The sequence below is a fragment of the Megalobrama amblycephala genome, linkage group LG20 (assembly GCF_018812025.1).
Source record: "Megalobrama amblycephala isolate DHTTF-2021 linkage group LG20, ASM1881202v1, whole genome shotgun sequence".
NCBI classification, from domain to species: Eukaryota; Metazoa; Chordata; class Actinopteri; order Cypriniformes; family Xenocyprididae; genus Megalobrama; species Megalobrama amblycephala.
Window position 1 is genome coordinate 3,261,282 of NC_063063.1, and position 16,481 is coordinate 3,277,762.

Here is a 16,481-nt window from a genome sequence, read left to right on the forward strand (position 1 = left end):
GTGTTCTTGGAGCAACATGCAATGAAAAAAGAAGTGTGATAATGGGAGTAATAATTGGCAACATTTTCATATTAATATCTAATAATTAATAGGAATATTGATTATATATTTTCTTTCCCTATTCACTTGTTGTATCTCCCAAAATGCCTGATAAACATGAGTTAAGTCCTGGTGTCCTCTACAGTGGACATGTATGAAATCAATGTCCTGTTTCGTAACAAAGTCATATTTTGATCCCATAACATTTTCCTGAGATGTTGATTTATAACAAACAATTTGAAAATCAGATTTAAATAATTACAAAATATTGCTAAAATATTGCTAAAGCGTGCTAATTTTTATTTTCAGTCATATTTAAAGACCAAGGAGTTGTTGTCATGGCGAAACCTCTAAAGATTTGGTATCTCTGCAAAGCCCTGAATGTGCTCTTTACAGGACACTGTGACATGTATGATGTCAGAGAAAATCACTAAAATATAATGTCCACTACAGGGGACAAAAGTCTATTTCTGGGTCCCAGGAGGATATAATAATAATAATAATAATAATAATAATAATTAATGATTTTATTATTTTTTATAATAATAGCTACACTTATACTTCTAATTCTTTTACTTTATATTATCATTTGACTAAATATAAATTATTAATAATAAAATACTATAAAAATTAAGTTATAAATTAAAAACTTTGTGATGTTTTAGCGTACTCAACTGCAAAATTACTCAATGTCTATCCTTATTTTTAAGGCTCTCTGTACTTTATGTTCTCTCTTTCAGGATTGAGGGGTTTGATAAACCTTGGGAACACATGCTTTATGAACTGTATTGTTCAGGCTCTCACACACACTCCGCTGCTGAGGGATTTCTTCCTGTCCGACAGACACAAGTGTGAGATGCAGTCCAACTCTTGCCTAGTGTGTGAAATGTCTCAGCTCTTTCAGGAGGTGAGAGCTCTGCAAACACACACATACACTAATTAATATGTATATACACACACCCTCACACACACATACACACACAGACTACCAGTCAAAAGTTTTTTTTTTTTTATGTTTTTAAAAGAAATCACTTCAGCACACCAAGGCTGCATTTATTTGATCACAATACAGTAAAAAAATCAAAATAATATTACAATTTAAAATAGCTGTTTTCTATGTGAATATATATTAAAATGTAATTTATATCCAGTGATCAAAGCTGAATTTTCAGCATCATTACTCCAGTCTTCAGTCTCACATGATCCTTCAGAAATCATTCTGATATGATGATTTGCTGCTCAAGAAACATTTCTGATTATTATCAATGTTGAAAACAGTTGTGCTGCTTCAGATTTTTGTAGAAACCGGGATACATTACCATTCAAAAGTTTGGGGTCAGTACTATTTTTCTGAAAGAAATTAATACTTTTATTCAGCAAAGATGCATTGAATTGATCAAAAGTGACAGTAAAAACATTTTTTTAATATTACCAAAGATTTCTGTGTCAAATAAATGCTGTTCTTTTGAAATTTCTGTTCATCACAGAATCCTGAACATAGAAATGCATCCCGGTTTCCACAAAAATATTAAGCAGCACAACTTTTTTCAACACATAAATGTTTCTTGAGCATCAAATCATCATATTAGAATGATTTCTGAAGGATCATGTGACACTGAAGACTGGAGTAATGGTGACTCGTAATAATGACTTAACACATTTTTACTCAACTGTGGTGGAAACGGGCTTCCATAGAAAACGGCTATTTTCAATTGTATTTAATATAATAATACTTTTATATATAATAATTTTATTTTATATAGCATAATATTATTTTAATATAATATTTTTACTGAATTTTGATCAAATAAATGTAGCCTTCTTTCAAAAGTTCGTTCAAAACTCTTGTCTGGTATTGTACTCATTGCACATGTGGCGTCTTAAAACTTGTGTCTTCCGTGTTTCTGCCGTAGTTCTACTCGGGTCACCGCTCTCCTCACATTCCCTTCCGGTTGCTGCACCTTGTCTGGACTCACGCACGACACCTCGCTGGATACGAGCAGCAGGACGCTCACGAGTTCCTCATCGCTGCTCTGGATGTGCTGCATAGACACTGCAAAGGTACTGCAGCCAATCAGACGCCAATCAACTGCAGCCAATCAACTAATTCCATCTTTCCGAATCGAATGAAACGCAGCATTAGCTTGTTAAGTATATTAGTTCCACCTGACTGCTTTTCAGATGAAATGGGAGGTATCGAGCAGGAAAGATGATGAAATAACGCTTCGTGATGCGTGTTAATGGTGACAGCTGTATTTTAGGACTAATCGGCTGTCGGGAAGCAAGACAAGCCGGAACAGAATGCATTTCAGGCTCTCTGCAATTGAGATTGAACTGTTAAATATAAAGCGTGTGATTTCTGCAGCACATCATCTGCCATTGGCTGGACAAACAATGGCAGCCCCGCCTCAAAATCACGCCATTGGTGGAGCTGGTGTTGCTGTGTCAGACTGATCGGGATTATCAAACAAACAAAACAATGTTATGATGGTGAAACCATTTTAACATCAAGAAACGTACACAAATATATATAATATATATATAAAATGAATAAATTAGAAACTTTTTTTCTGATAAAAATTGCAGTTGTGATTTAAATATATTTTAATATGGTTATTAGTTTTACTAAATACAATTATGAAACAAGATTTATTAAATGCTGTAATGTTTAAAATGTTTAAAAATATCAAACACTAAAATAAAAAAAAGTATTTAAGAAATAATAATCATTCTTTTTCATTTAGCAATATGACTATAAAATAATAATAATAGATAATAAATATTATTTTATTATGGTTATTAGAATTACTAAATAAAAATATGAAACAATATTTATTAAACACTGTAATGTTTAAAATGTTTAAAAATATCAAACACTAAAATAAAAAAAAGATTATGAAAAATAATAATAATTTCATTTTTATGTAGCAATATGACTATATTATAATAATAATAATATAATAATAATAATAGATAATAGATAAATAATAAATATTATTTTATGGTCATTAGTATTACTAAATAAAAATATGAAACAAGATTTATTAAACACCATAAAATAAAAAAATGAGCATTTAAGAAAAAAAAAATAATAATAATAATAATTAATTTATATGTAGCAATATGACTATAAAATAATAATGGATATTATTTATTATTATTATTATTAATATATATTTATTTATTTATTTTATATATATATATATATATATATATATATATATATATATATATATATATAATATACATTTTTTTTTTTTTTTTTTTTTTTTTACTAAATATATTGGACAAATTAAGAAATATTAGTTATTATTTGTAAATATGTAAAATTGTAAATATTATACAAATTATTATTTTTTTATTTATAAGTACAACTTTAAATTTACAAAACTAATAATTTCTTAATTTCGTAAGGAGAATTTTCCTCTGAAACATGCAGTGCATGTGTTTATTTAATTAAATCACAGCATTTCAGGTTTATAATCGCGTTAAGCCATATCACAATTTGGGTTTTATTTCTATTAATCATGCAGCTCTTCCTTTAACATACTGCAAGCTATTTCAAATGATTCTGGATCATCTGTCAGATAGCACTGAGATTTAATGCATGTTATTTCATAAAGATCCCTTTAGCGTGCTTTAATAGCATGTCAGCGGTTCTCACATAAGATCTGCTTGTTATTCATGTATAGATTCGTGAAACATTTCCTCCTTAAAATATTGATTCCGCTCTGAACTTGCGCATGTGCGCGAGCGAACGAGAGAGTCTTGTCGCATTGTACGCACCGGGGTCGAAGTCGGTGGGCGACGGGAGCAAACGTTCAGAAACGGAGACGAAAGAGCGAGGAGGAACAGCTCACTGCTGAAAGAATCAAACCGAGAGGAAGTGAGGGGGAGGATATGGATGGAGAGTCGGTAGACAGACCTCACTCTTCCTCCTGCAGTGTGAAACCGAAGGGAGGGGTGTTTCTGCAGCAGTCCGAGAGCTGCTTTCTAATCAGACCTTCTCTTTCTCTGTGTGTGTGTGTGTGTGTGTGTGTGTGTGTGTGTGTGTGTGTGTGTGTGTGTGTGTTCATATGCTGCTTCCATGTCCGCTAAGGAGATGACAATGGGAAAAAAGCCAACAACCCAAACCACTGCAACTGCATCATTGACCAAATCTTCACAGGAGGCCTGCAGTCTGACGTCACCTGCCAAGTCTGCCAGTAAGACCAGACGCAGCACAGTGTGTGTTTGTGTGTGAGATGAACCGAGCAGAGCGAACATCTGTGTCAACTGTTCATATATCTGTTCTTGCATAAATTGACACATTGAATGTATTGATGTATGCAAGAATGAACTGACAGACTGCTCGTTTTTTCTGAATAAGGCCATTTTAAGTCCCTTTTAAGGGGCTTTTCTACAGATTTTGTGCTCTAACTAGAACAGGTTTTCATGTTTGAATGTTGATTATTTTCCTCATATTCTCCATTGTTGCAGCTCCTCTCTTCCCAGTCTGTCAGTAACGCTCTGTTTCTATGAAGCCCCTCCTTCTGAAAAGCACAATGTGCTCTGATTGGTCAGCTGGTGCACTGTGTTGTGATTGGCCCCTTACCATAACCACCCGTTTCAACACACTACTAACTAACTCCAGTGCTTCCCACAGGTTTGAAATATACTTGCGGTGGTAGCCGGGTGAAAATCCTCCTATTACCCACGGCACAAAAATGGTCTACTACATGTGACAAAAATAATATGTGATTTTGATTATTGAAATTAATTTGAATTACATGGCATACTATTACATTTAATTACATACTAATATTATGCATTATTATGCATTGTAAATTATGCAAAATTACAGCATTTAAATGGTTATCCTTTTCCTATGTTCTCCTTGCTGTCATATAGTGTCTCTCTCAGTGAATGGGACACAGATTTTACTGGTAAAATTTATATAATGAATAATATATGTGTCAAATAATGTTCTTAGTCTTTTCTTCCTGTGGGGGAGACTACAATAATTTACTATGAATTAAATGGAAATCAAATTAAATACAATTTATTGTGTAACCAAAATACCAATAATGCCCAAAAGAAAAAGAAAAAACTTAGCGTGTGACTTTTAATTATAAACAAGCCCGAAATACACCGGGACTCTTATTTTGAAATGTCTGTACTATTGCAGGCTGATCCTTCAGATTCTTACAATAGTCTAAAACATTTTATATAAAGACCATAAAGTAGATATTGTAATAATTCATCAACTTGAGTTCATTAGCAATCGCTTGGCATAAATCTGCGCTTTTCATTGATTGAGAATCACTTTGAAGCAGTCTGAAGCCTTGTGACTTTGCAAAATACAGCACCCGTGGGAATGTTAGCGGGAGCAAACAGTTCTGACGCACACTGAACGAGCAGGTACGAAACGCGGATGGGTTCATTATTTTGCGCGGATATAAAAGTATAAGATGATAAAAATAATAAAAGAAAAATTGTGTCTCCAAATATACTTGGGAGGCCTTTATTATACCTGGGCGGCCCGCCCAAGTAAAGTCCATGTGTGGGAAACACTGAACTCAACCAGGCCCCGCCCTTTTATTCTGCATATGAATTATTTAAACAAGGAATATTTTGACATGTTTTTTCCTGGAAGAAAACTCTAGATTACAATGGGAGCTCAAAAAAACACTGACACTGATATAGAGAATAATTTGTCCTTTGTGACTTTGCAGAGCTTTTTCATGCTCAAACAGCAACATTACACACTAAAGAAAGATGAACATGTAAAAACGCATAATAGGTCCTCTTTAAGTCAGTTCACTCAGTAAGCAATTTTTTTATGTAGGCACTAAACATTCTAGTACTCTTGATTTTACATTTCAATAACATAATTCAAATAACATCTGATAGCAATGTTTTTATCAATTTTGCACGCTGTAAAAAAAATACTTTTCATATTAGTCTAACTAAAATGTCTTGCATAATGTAGAGTAAACATGAAAACATGGACATGAAAAACAACTCACGGCAACAGTGTTAAAGCAACATTGCGGTACTCACATTTGAACTTGAGTACCGCATTTTTAGATTGCCGTGTCATGCGTGAGACGATGCTAAAGACACAAGAAGCGAGCGCAACGGTCACACAAGTCTGTCTAGCGTGTTTACACAATGTGAAAAACTAGGAATGCACCGATACCATTTTTTAAGGACCGAGTATGAGTACCGATACTTTTTTTTGCTAGTACTCGCTGATAACGATGCCTATATGTTTATTAATTTCTCTCTCGCTTTTTTGTTTTGTTTTTTTTTGTTGATGTTGCAGTTTTCCAAGCACAACACAGTGAGACTAATGAATGTAGGACAGCTTCTTTATTATTACTCTAATGAAAAAAGTAATAATTTTTATGTCACAAACTCGACGAACAAAAATTTCAGTGTCCAATAACCTTCAAAGGGAATAATTACCAATATATATAATTGTTGTTATTTAAAAAGAAATTTACAAACAAATTACAAACAATACAACAAATACTATAGAGATACAAATTAAATAAACTTGTTTTTCAGATACAGTAGGTTTATTTACCATGTATACATTTATTTTACATCTTTTGTTGTTTGATTAACATTAATGACAAATATAGGCTATGGTCCCTTTAAGACTGAATCCATGGATACTGACACATATCCCAAATGTTTACATCCGCTTAAGCCATAACCGACTGTATTTACGTGAGATACTCCACACGATGGACATTTTGACAACTACAGTGCTTCCCACACATAGACGTTACTTGGGCGGGCCGCCCAGGTATATTAACCGCCGCCACACATTTTTGCTTTTATTATTTTTATGTTCTTATACTTTATATCCGCCCAAGATAATGAAACCATCCGCGATCGATTAACTTAGTCGTTTCGTACCTGCTCGTTCAGTGTGCGTCAGAACTGTTTACTCCCGCTAACATTCCCACTGGCGCTGCATTTTGCAAAGTCACAAGGGGGCGCTGTTGCACATTCTACAAGCTCGTGCAACAGCACTTCAGACTGCTTCAAAGTGATCAAAGCGCAGATTTATGCCAAGCGATTGCTAATGAACTCAAGTTGATGAATTATTACAATTTCTACTTCATGGCCTTTTATATAAAATGTTTTATACGGTTATAAGAATCTGAAGGATCAGCCATTTCAAAATAAGAGTCCTGGTGTATTTCGGGCTTGTTTATAATTAAAAGTCACACGCTAAGCTTTTTCTTTTTCTTTTGCCCATTATTGGTATTTTGGTTACACAATAAATTGTATTTAATTTGATTTCAATTTAATTCATAGTAAATTATTATAGTCTCTCTCACAGGAAGAAAAGACTAAGAACATTATCTGACACATATATTATTCATTATATACATTTTACTAGTAAAATCTGTGTCCCATTCACTGAGAGAGACACTGTATGACAGCAAGGAGAACCATTTAAATGCTGTAATTTTGCATAATTTACAATGCATAATATTAGTATGTAATAAAATGTAATAGTATGCTATGTAATTAAAATTCATTTCAATAAAAATGATATTTAGCCCCTGGAATGTGAATTTGACCAGGGGAACCCTGTTTTTAACCCTGTGGAGCATGATTTTTACAAGGGGACCACCCTGAAATGCGATTGGGCTATTTTTGAATAGCAACTTGGTGGGTTTTGTTGTGAAAATCTGGCAACGCTGATGCTAACCCCGCTTCTAAATTATAAGTGTAAAACGTTCCTTTACCCAGGGTTAAAAGTGGTGTTTAGAGCGACGATAACCCGGGGTTAAGTGCGGTGTGTAAAGCCCTTATGTTTTTATCGTTCATCAGCAGGAAAAAATTGTTGATTCCAATGATAGTTTGTTAAATTAGTGGTGTGGACTTCCCTATTCTCAGAGAATTAAGCTGATTATTAAAATTCCATAATTATAGTAATTGTTATAGTTCTCATTATAGGTCTGAACGGGCTTTAAGACTGAACGCACCATTGATTTTAGTGGAATTTGGTAACGGATGCAAGATTCCAGTCAATGTAAATGTACACAGTAATAACCTGTTTTAAATTAGATTACATTTTTTCTCATTTGTTCTTTTTGGTATTGAACAAATTAGGTGCACAATCAACATTTCTCTGATTTTATTCAGCATCTCTTATGTTTTCAATGCAGTTTGGGTTTGGATTCAAGAATGCATACTGTCCTTGAATTCATCTTACTAGGCGGCATAAATTATCTGTTTTCAAACAGCCATTACATTAATGTTGCCTTAAAATGCTCCCTGGTCCCTACATAGGCAGCTCACTAGGTTTTGGAACAGAGCCGGTGTCTATGCATCTTGTTTTCTAGAATGCTAAATACACATCCTCCTCGGCGCCACCTTGTGTTTAGCATTATGCACATTGCATTCCTACTGTTTCTTGATGATTTAAGTGCCGACGCATTAGTCAAGCCAGGTTTTAATGGCCAATTAATTAGTGTTCTTTCCAGGTTGTGCATTAGTAGTATTAGAAAAAGATCTGATTATTTTGTGTTTTCACCGTCTGCAGTGGGGTTTCCACGACAATAGACCCGTTCTGGGACATTAGCTTGGATCTTCCGGGTTCGTCCACCCCGTTCTGGCCGCTCAGCCCGGGCAGTGATGGCAGTGTGGTGAACGGAGACAGTCACCCCACCGGAGCGACCACACTCACAGACTGCTTACGCAGGTGCACACGCGCACGTCCCGCTACAGCACACCCGTATCTGTGATCGCACCGGCCGCCACTGACTCACGCTTCTGCATTGCAGGTTCACCCGACCTGAACACTTAGGAAGCAGCGCCAAGATCAAATGCAGCGGTTGCCATAGTTACCAGGAGTCCACCAAGCAGCTGACTATGAAGAGACTTCCTATTGTGGCGTGTTTCCACCTGAAAGTAAGTGCGTGTGTGTGTTTGGTTGCAGATGAAAGTGTATCATATGTGATCCACAATGAAGTACATAATATATTAGTCATTATTAATGTTTATTTTGATGGTTATTGATATGTTTTAATAATTTTTTGTTGTTTAACATCGGCCCATATTTGGCATATATTGAGCTATATTGTATATATTTAATTGTGCATGCTTATTTCTCCCATTTCTGTTTAAATCATCTGTCATCTAACTCTGTTAGAGTTAATCTTTTAAAATGCTAATCATTTAATAACAGTTGAATATAATCTTTAGCAAATATCAAAATATATATCCATTGTGCATACTGTATATTATAGTTTGATGCCAGAATTCACAGAATTCTCTAATGAAATTTGTGATGATGATGATAATAATATTAAATGATAAATGTATAGAAATATTCAAATTCTACACTACTGTGTAAAAAAACCAAATTAGACTGATTACAAAGTATTGATTTCAGATTTCACTTTTCACACATTTCTATTATTATTATTATTATTATTATTATTATTATTATTATTATTATTACTATATTAATACTATGTCTGTATTATTGTATTATTTTATTATTTTTATTTTACACATTTGTATAGGATATTAATATTTCTATCCATTTCTCATTTAATATTACCTGTATTTATTACTATTAATATTTAGTATATTGAAGATGAATGTTAAATGAGAAATGTGTAGAAATATTACAGTTCCATAATGCTGTGTACTATTGAAAACAAGATGTTTTGATGCCAGAATTCTCTTTTCACAAATGTCTTTAACATTATTATTAATATTTCTACTACTACTTTATGAATATTTTATTTTATTTTATTTTATTTTTTATTTTTTTATTTTATTTTATTTTATTTTATTTTTTTTATTATTTTATTTTATTTTATTTTATTTAGTTCTGTACATTTCCAACCTAATATGATTTATTATTAATAGTAAGTAATAATAATAATAATAATTATTATTATTATTATTATTAAAATAAATGTAGTATAAATAATGTTACATGAAAAATATAGTAAAGAATATATTGTAAATATATAAAATATATTTAGAATAAATAAATATTTATTAAAATAAAATATATCGTATAGAAATATTTAAATTTTATGCTACTGTTTAAAACAAAGTTGATGCCAGAATTCACTTTTCACAAACATTATTATTATTATTATAACTTATACTACTACTGTATTAATATATTATTATTTTATTATTTATTGTTTTACCCAGAGTTGTATAGAATTTTATTATTTCTATACATGTCTAATTTAATTATGTATTTTTAATAATAATAATAATAATAATAATAGCAAATTATTATGATCGTCATCATCACAATGCATTTATTGGTTACCATAATTATCATTTTTCTGACAGAATGTTAATATTGTCCATTCGTCCATTTGTACTTTGCAACTTTACATTCTGCCCAAAAACCGGCTAAATGTTGAATATTGTTCAAAGACTTCAAACAAAACAAAAAAAAGTCTCAGTCTTTGTGGAATCCGTCAGCTGGTTGAATCAGAAGGTCTGTGGGCGATCCGTGGGCCGAGCCTGGCCTTCGTTCTCTCTCCTCAAATGTGCTTCTGTAAACTCTGCCGCCCGTCTGCATCTTTCATTCCTGTGTTTTCTGCCGTCCAGCGGTTTGAGCATTCAGCGAAGCTCCGGCGGAAGATCACCACCTACGTGTCCTTTCCTCTGGAGCTGGACATGACGCCCTTCATGGCCTCCAGGTACAATCTTACTCATTTCTGCTGTCATCTTCACAGTCATCAGTATTTGATGCCCGTTATCAAAGATGGCAGCATTCGGTGTCATTACTTGACTTGGTCAGTTAAATGCTAATGTCCTTCCGCAGTAAAGAGAGCCGAATGAACGGACAGTACCAGCAGCCAGTGGACTCATTAAACAACGATAACAAGTAAGTGAACACATAATCACTGACTCCAAATACTGCGTCTGCTGCTGTGAGCGATGTCTGAAAGCGTCTCTGCTGCAGGTATTCTCTGTTCGCGGTGGTGAATCATCAGGGCACGTTGGAGAGCGGCCATTACACCACGTTCATCCGGCAGCACAAGGACCAGTGGTTTAAATGTGATGACGCCATTATCACTAAAGCCAGCATTAAAGACGTTCTGGACAGCGAAGGGTCAGTCTCTGCATGCTGTACTGTGGGTGTTTGAGCCGCTCTGCACTGCATTCAAAGCAAAATATCAAACTAGGGACTTTTGCAAATAAATTAAGCTAGAAGTCAAGTGCAATAGAAATAACTATATTTTAATTTATTGTAATGTTTTGCTTAAAGTTAGCTTATGCTGTATTAATAAACCAAGCAGGCTTCCAGTCATATTTTTAATCGTTTTCACAGAAACTTTCATGGGCCCCAGAATATTTTGATGTATGAATATCTTAACATTCAATATATGTAGGTGAGTTTCATAAAAAGAACTTGAATTTTTGTCAAAGATTGATCTTGACCAGATGGGATTATCAAAACACAGATGGAGTAGATCGAGTCCATCAACACCCTCAAAGCTTCACAGTCATTTCCTATTCATGGGTTCAACATTTCATTCAGTAACATTAGGCAGTTTTGATTGATTTGATGCGGTTTAATGTTTGATCACGTTATTTTACATGTGCGTGAGCAATGCTTTTATCGCTCGTTTCCGCCTGTGTTTTGATCTGGAGATTCTGTACTCTTTCAGAAGATGCGTAACAGCGCCCTCTATCTTAACATGGATTGCTGGAAAATCCCGTCAATGGTGGTGAAAGTTAATAAAAAAATATACAGACAGTAACTTATAAAAATAGAATATATATTTATGAAGAGTTCACACACCTCCGTCAAAAATGAGATGATGATATTGAGCGAATGCACATGGTATACATTCATTAAATACTTCAAATGCACTCAATCCCAGCGTCAGCCTATTCAGAAATACCGTTTTTTTGGCAGAAACCGCTAAACGCTACTTACCTTTGTCAGCAAAGAAGAACCAATCGGAAGACTCGAATCGAATCGTATGATCTCAAGATGCATGACGGTGTGCGTATGAGCCGCTTTCAATTGCCGAGCTGCAACTTTTTATCATGTTTTGTCCATCATTACAGTGGGAATGACAGGATTTTGTAAGTAGCAAGTAAACACAACAGTGTTCCTTTTGCTGCAGAAACAGACGTTTTACTTTGTCTCGTTTTCCAAAGAGTTGGACTTATTTTCTGTCCCAACTGGCACACTTCTATGCGCTTTCGGTCTTGTGGACTTTCAATGGCTGACCGTAGGGTGTGCCATTTGTCAATTTTAGGCGTCAGAAAGGTGATCGTGACCACCCCTTTGCAGTTGATATGTTTAGGGTGCTATTTGGGACAGGGTCTTAGAGACTTTATTGAAAAAAGCACACATGGACTTAGCTGGTTTTGTAGCAAAAGACAGTCAAATTTGTTAACATTTACATTTATTGATTTTGCAGACGCTTTTATCCACAGCGACTTAACAACAAGTGATTCATTGTGAAGAGGCAAATAGACACAAGAAATGCCAGTGAATTGACTAAAGTGATATTTTTGAAAAATAAGGCATTTCAATAACTGACTAATAACCTTTTCATTGCCATTAAAGTGAAATTACTGAACCTAAACACAGGGGACTGGGAAAAAAATGATCATTTAAAAGAAAACGTGTCAGACGGACTTAAAGGGTTTTTGCATCTGAACTCTTCATTCATATATATATGGGTCATTGACAAATAAGGTTTTTAAAAGTGTAAAAAAAAAAAAAAAAAAAAAAACGGAGATATAATTAATTTTTAAGTTTTATTAAGTGTTAACAATGAGATTATGTGGTTTCTATAATCAATTAACTCTGTGTTTGTAATTTTTTACAAGATGGACAAAATTTGTCACCAAAAAAGTCATTCAAAATTTCGGTTTTACCGAATGACGCTTTTGGTTATATCGAATGACGATATTTTCAAACAATGTTAACAGGCTGATATCTAGCTAGATAGCAAAAGGACAATCAAACATTTTATATTTAGTACAAGTTTTTAAAATATTACATTTTCCGTTTTATAGCGGTTGCACCGAATGACCTGATGTTTCGGGACATGCGTATGATCAAGTGAAAACATGAATTTTTCAAATAGTTAAAAGAGAGTTAGTTACTTTGCTTCACGACCATGTGGTCCTTTGCAGGCGTCTGAATGATGTCACATCCTGTCACATGATATTGACCACATGACTTGATCCAAAATGGTCCCTTTATATTGGTTATTCCGAATTACATTATAAAATAAATTTTTCCGGACATTCTTTCTCATAACAAAGCAACGACTTCTACACATAATTTTAATACCGTTTTGCACTATGTTGATATATGATGTTATAAAATCATGGCAGAATAAAAAAAATTTATACATTTATTACATTTTAAGATATTTTAATCACTAATGAAATGGCTGTATTGTACGGAAGAGGATTAGGGCCAAGCAATAATAAAAAAATAAAACCATCTCCAGATTAAAGTTGTTAAATTTCAAGAATAAACTCATTAAATTATGGGAAAAAAGTTGTTAAATTACGAGAACAAATTCGTTAAATTATGAGAAAAATGACGTAAAATTTCGAGAAAAAAGTCGAGATAAAATGTTGAGAATAAAGTCATTAAATTATGAAAAAAAAGTAGTTAAATTACGAGAACAAATTCGTTAAATTATGAGAAAAATGTTGTTAAATTTTGAGAAAAAAGTCGAGATAAAATGTTGAGAATAAAGTCATTAAATTATGAAAAAAAAGTAGTTAAATTACGAGAACAAATTCGTTAAATTATGAGAGAAATTTTGTTAAATTTTGAGAAAAAAGTCGAGATAAAATGTTGAGAATAAACTCATTAAATTACGAGAAAAAAGTAGTTAAATTACGAGAACAAATTCGTTAAATTATGAGAAAAATGTTGTTAAATTTTGAGAAAAAAGTCGAGATAAAATGTTGAGAATAAAGTCATTAAATTACGAGAAAAAAGTCGTTAAATTATGAGAAAAATGGCGTTAATTTATGAGAACAAATTCGTTAAATTATGAGAAAAATGTTGTTAATTTTATGAGAACAAATTTGTTAAATTATGAGAAAAATAGTTACATTTTCGAGAAAGTCGAGATAAAATGTTGAGAATAAAGTCATTAAATTACGAGAAAAAAGTCGTTAAATTATGAGAAAAATGTCATTAATTTATGAGAACAAATTCGTTAAATTATGAGAAAAATGTTGTTAATTTATGAGAACAAATTTGTTAAATTATGAGAAAAATGTCGTTAAATTTTGAGAAAGTCGAGATAAAATGTTGAGAATAAAGTCATTAAATTACAAGAAAAAAGTCGTTAAATTATGAGAAAAATGTCATTAATTTATGAGAACAAATTTGTTAAATTATGAGAAAAATGTCATTAATTTATGAGAACAAATTTGTTAAATTATGAGAAAAATGTCATTAATTTATGAGAACAAATTTGTTAAATTATGAGAAAAATGTTGTTAATTTATGAGAACAAATTTGTTAATGAGAAAAATGTCGTTAAATTTCGAGAAAGTCGAGATAAAATGTTGAGAATAAACTCATTAAATTACGAGAAAAAAGTCGTTAAATTATGAGAACAAATTTGTAATTTAACAACATTTTTCTCATAATTTAACAACTTTAATCTCAAGATGGTTTTATTTTTTTATTATTGCTTGGCCCTAATCCTCTTCCGTAGTATTGGCCTTTGGACGGTTAAACCGAATGTCCTTTTGACACTTAAATCTTTAAAATACCTTTTATATGTAGCAATATAATTAAAACCTTCTAGATTCAATAAAAGAGATCTAGTTGTACTACCTAACATACTTTGCATGTCATATCTTTGTTTTTTATTATTATTAAGGCCTTTGGACAAAAGAAAAAAAAAAAATACCAGTCACACCATTGACCCATATTAATAAAGCCTATATTATCACACTGAAACTAAAATAGCACTGCTGTTTGTTTATTTTTTATTTTTTATGGAAGCTTGTTTTTGTCACTGAATGCAAAAAAAAGGAAATTGGTAATTGTGACTTTATCTCACAATTTTGACTTTTTTTTTCTTGCAAATGTGAGTTTAAATCTCAAAATTGAGGAAAAAAGTCAGAATTGAGAGATAAGAAGTCATAATTTCAAATTTAATTTTTTATTCCGTGGCAGAAAAACAAGCTTCCACATTTGTTTGTTTTTTACTTTTTCAAAAAAATCTTTTCTCTTTTTGCAGGTACTTGTTATTTTACCATAAACAGTTCCTCGAATACGAATAAGCCCAGATCCAGAAGCGGTCCGAGTCAAAAGCTGTGAAGGGAAGATCATATGAGTGACGGCGGGATGGAGAGCAGGAAGAAGCATCCGGCCTGACACTTGCTCGTCCCAGGAGAGCTGGCAAGAACAGAAGAGTAAAAATGCAGCCTTTCTCACTTCAGAAAATAAAAACAACAAAATAAGAAATGAAATTGAAAAAAATAAAATAAATAAAAAATGACACAGCTAAACCAATCTGCACTGAGCAACCGGAGCATACTTGACAGAAAGAGGCGGAGATGATGGAGAAACCTCCGGCACTACAGACACACACAGACTGACATCTCATCACGCGCACTTCACTTTTAGTTGCGTTTTCACGAAGAAAGAATATAGAGCATTCACGTGCATCGGTTCCCCTCATCCTCAAATGATTTCTCGAGAAGTATATGAGGGAAAAAATTCCTTTTTTATTTCTTCGTATGCATTATTGATGTACTGAATGCAAAAGAAAGGTGTTATTGACTTCAGCGTAAACCTATATTGTTGGTTGAGTTTGGAAATACTGTCCTTGTCCAGCACTTTTTATGATTTTTTTCATTCAGAAAAGCGTTTTTGTCGTCATTGTCGGTTTTTTTTTTTTTTTTTTTTGGGTTGAGGGCTGAAAATGTATCTCGCACACACACACGCACACATAAATCTATATATAAATATATTTTTATAAGTCCTTCATTTCCTGTTTACGTGTCCTATACCACCATCTTTTCTCTTTATGTGCTTAAAGTCTTGGATATGAGTGGAAGGAAGGTATTTTTTGCTTGGTTGCGTCAGATCTTTGGTTGGACGTGAGAAGTTTCAGTTGCCGATGAATGTGGCTGCAGGTTTGTGAAGGCTTGTGTTTCAGACGCATTGTGAATGAAGACGTTTTTTTTTTTTTTCCTGTTCGTGTGATGCCTGTCGCCACCATGGCTTGATTCAGCAGTGTTATCCTCAGCCACATGTCGAGTGTGTGAGTGTGTGTGTGCGCATGTATGCATATCACGTGTATATGTGTGCTGTTGAGCGTGTGTGTGTGTGTGCGCATGCAGGTATGTGGGCACCTGTGTGTTGGTGGTGTTAATGTGTGTGTGTGTGTGTGTGTGTGTACTGAATCAGTACTCAAACTTGGCATGCTGTTTAAACT

General features: G+C 33.2%; 1 protein-coding gene across 2 annotated transcripts in view; it reads left to right on the forward strand.

The window, feature by feature from the left end:
* Positions 1-16,100, forward strand: part of usp22 (ubiquitin specific peptidase 22) — a 58,336-nt gene extending 42,236 nt beyond the window's left edge. Inside the window, exons 5-13 of one of the 2 annotated variants that reach the window (XM_048170176.1) lie at positions 780-946; positions 1,953-2,100; positions 4,139-4,244; positions 8,591-8,749; positions 8,832-8,958; positions 10,636-10,727; positions 10,853-10,915; positions 10,994-11,143; positions 15,279-16,100. In XM_048170176.1, the coding sequence (XP_048026133.1) occupies positions 780-946; positions 1,953-2,100; positions 4,139-4,244; positions 8,591-8,749; positions 8,832-8,958; positions 10,636-10,727; positions 10,853-10,915; positions 10,994-11,143; positions 15,279-15,321 (1,055 nt within the window). In that variant the 3' untranslated portion in view covers positions 15,322-16,100. The remainder of the gene's footprint in view (positions 1-779; positions 947-1,952; positions 2,101-4,138; positions 4,245-8,590; positions 8,750-8,831; positions 8,959-10,635; positions 10,728-10,852; positions 10,916-10,993; positions 11,144-15,278) is intronic. The other variant, XM_048170177.1, reaches the window with a different exon arrangement.
* The last annotated feature ends 381 nt before the right edge of the window (positions 16,101-16,481 follow it).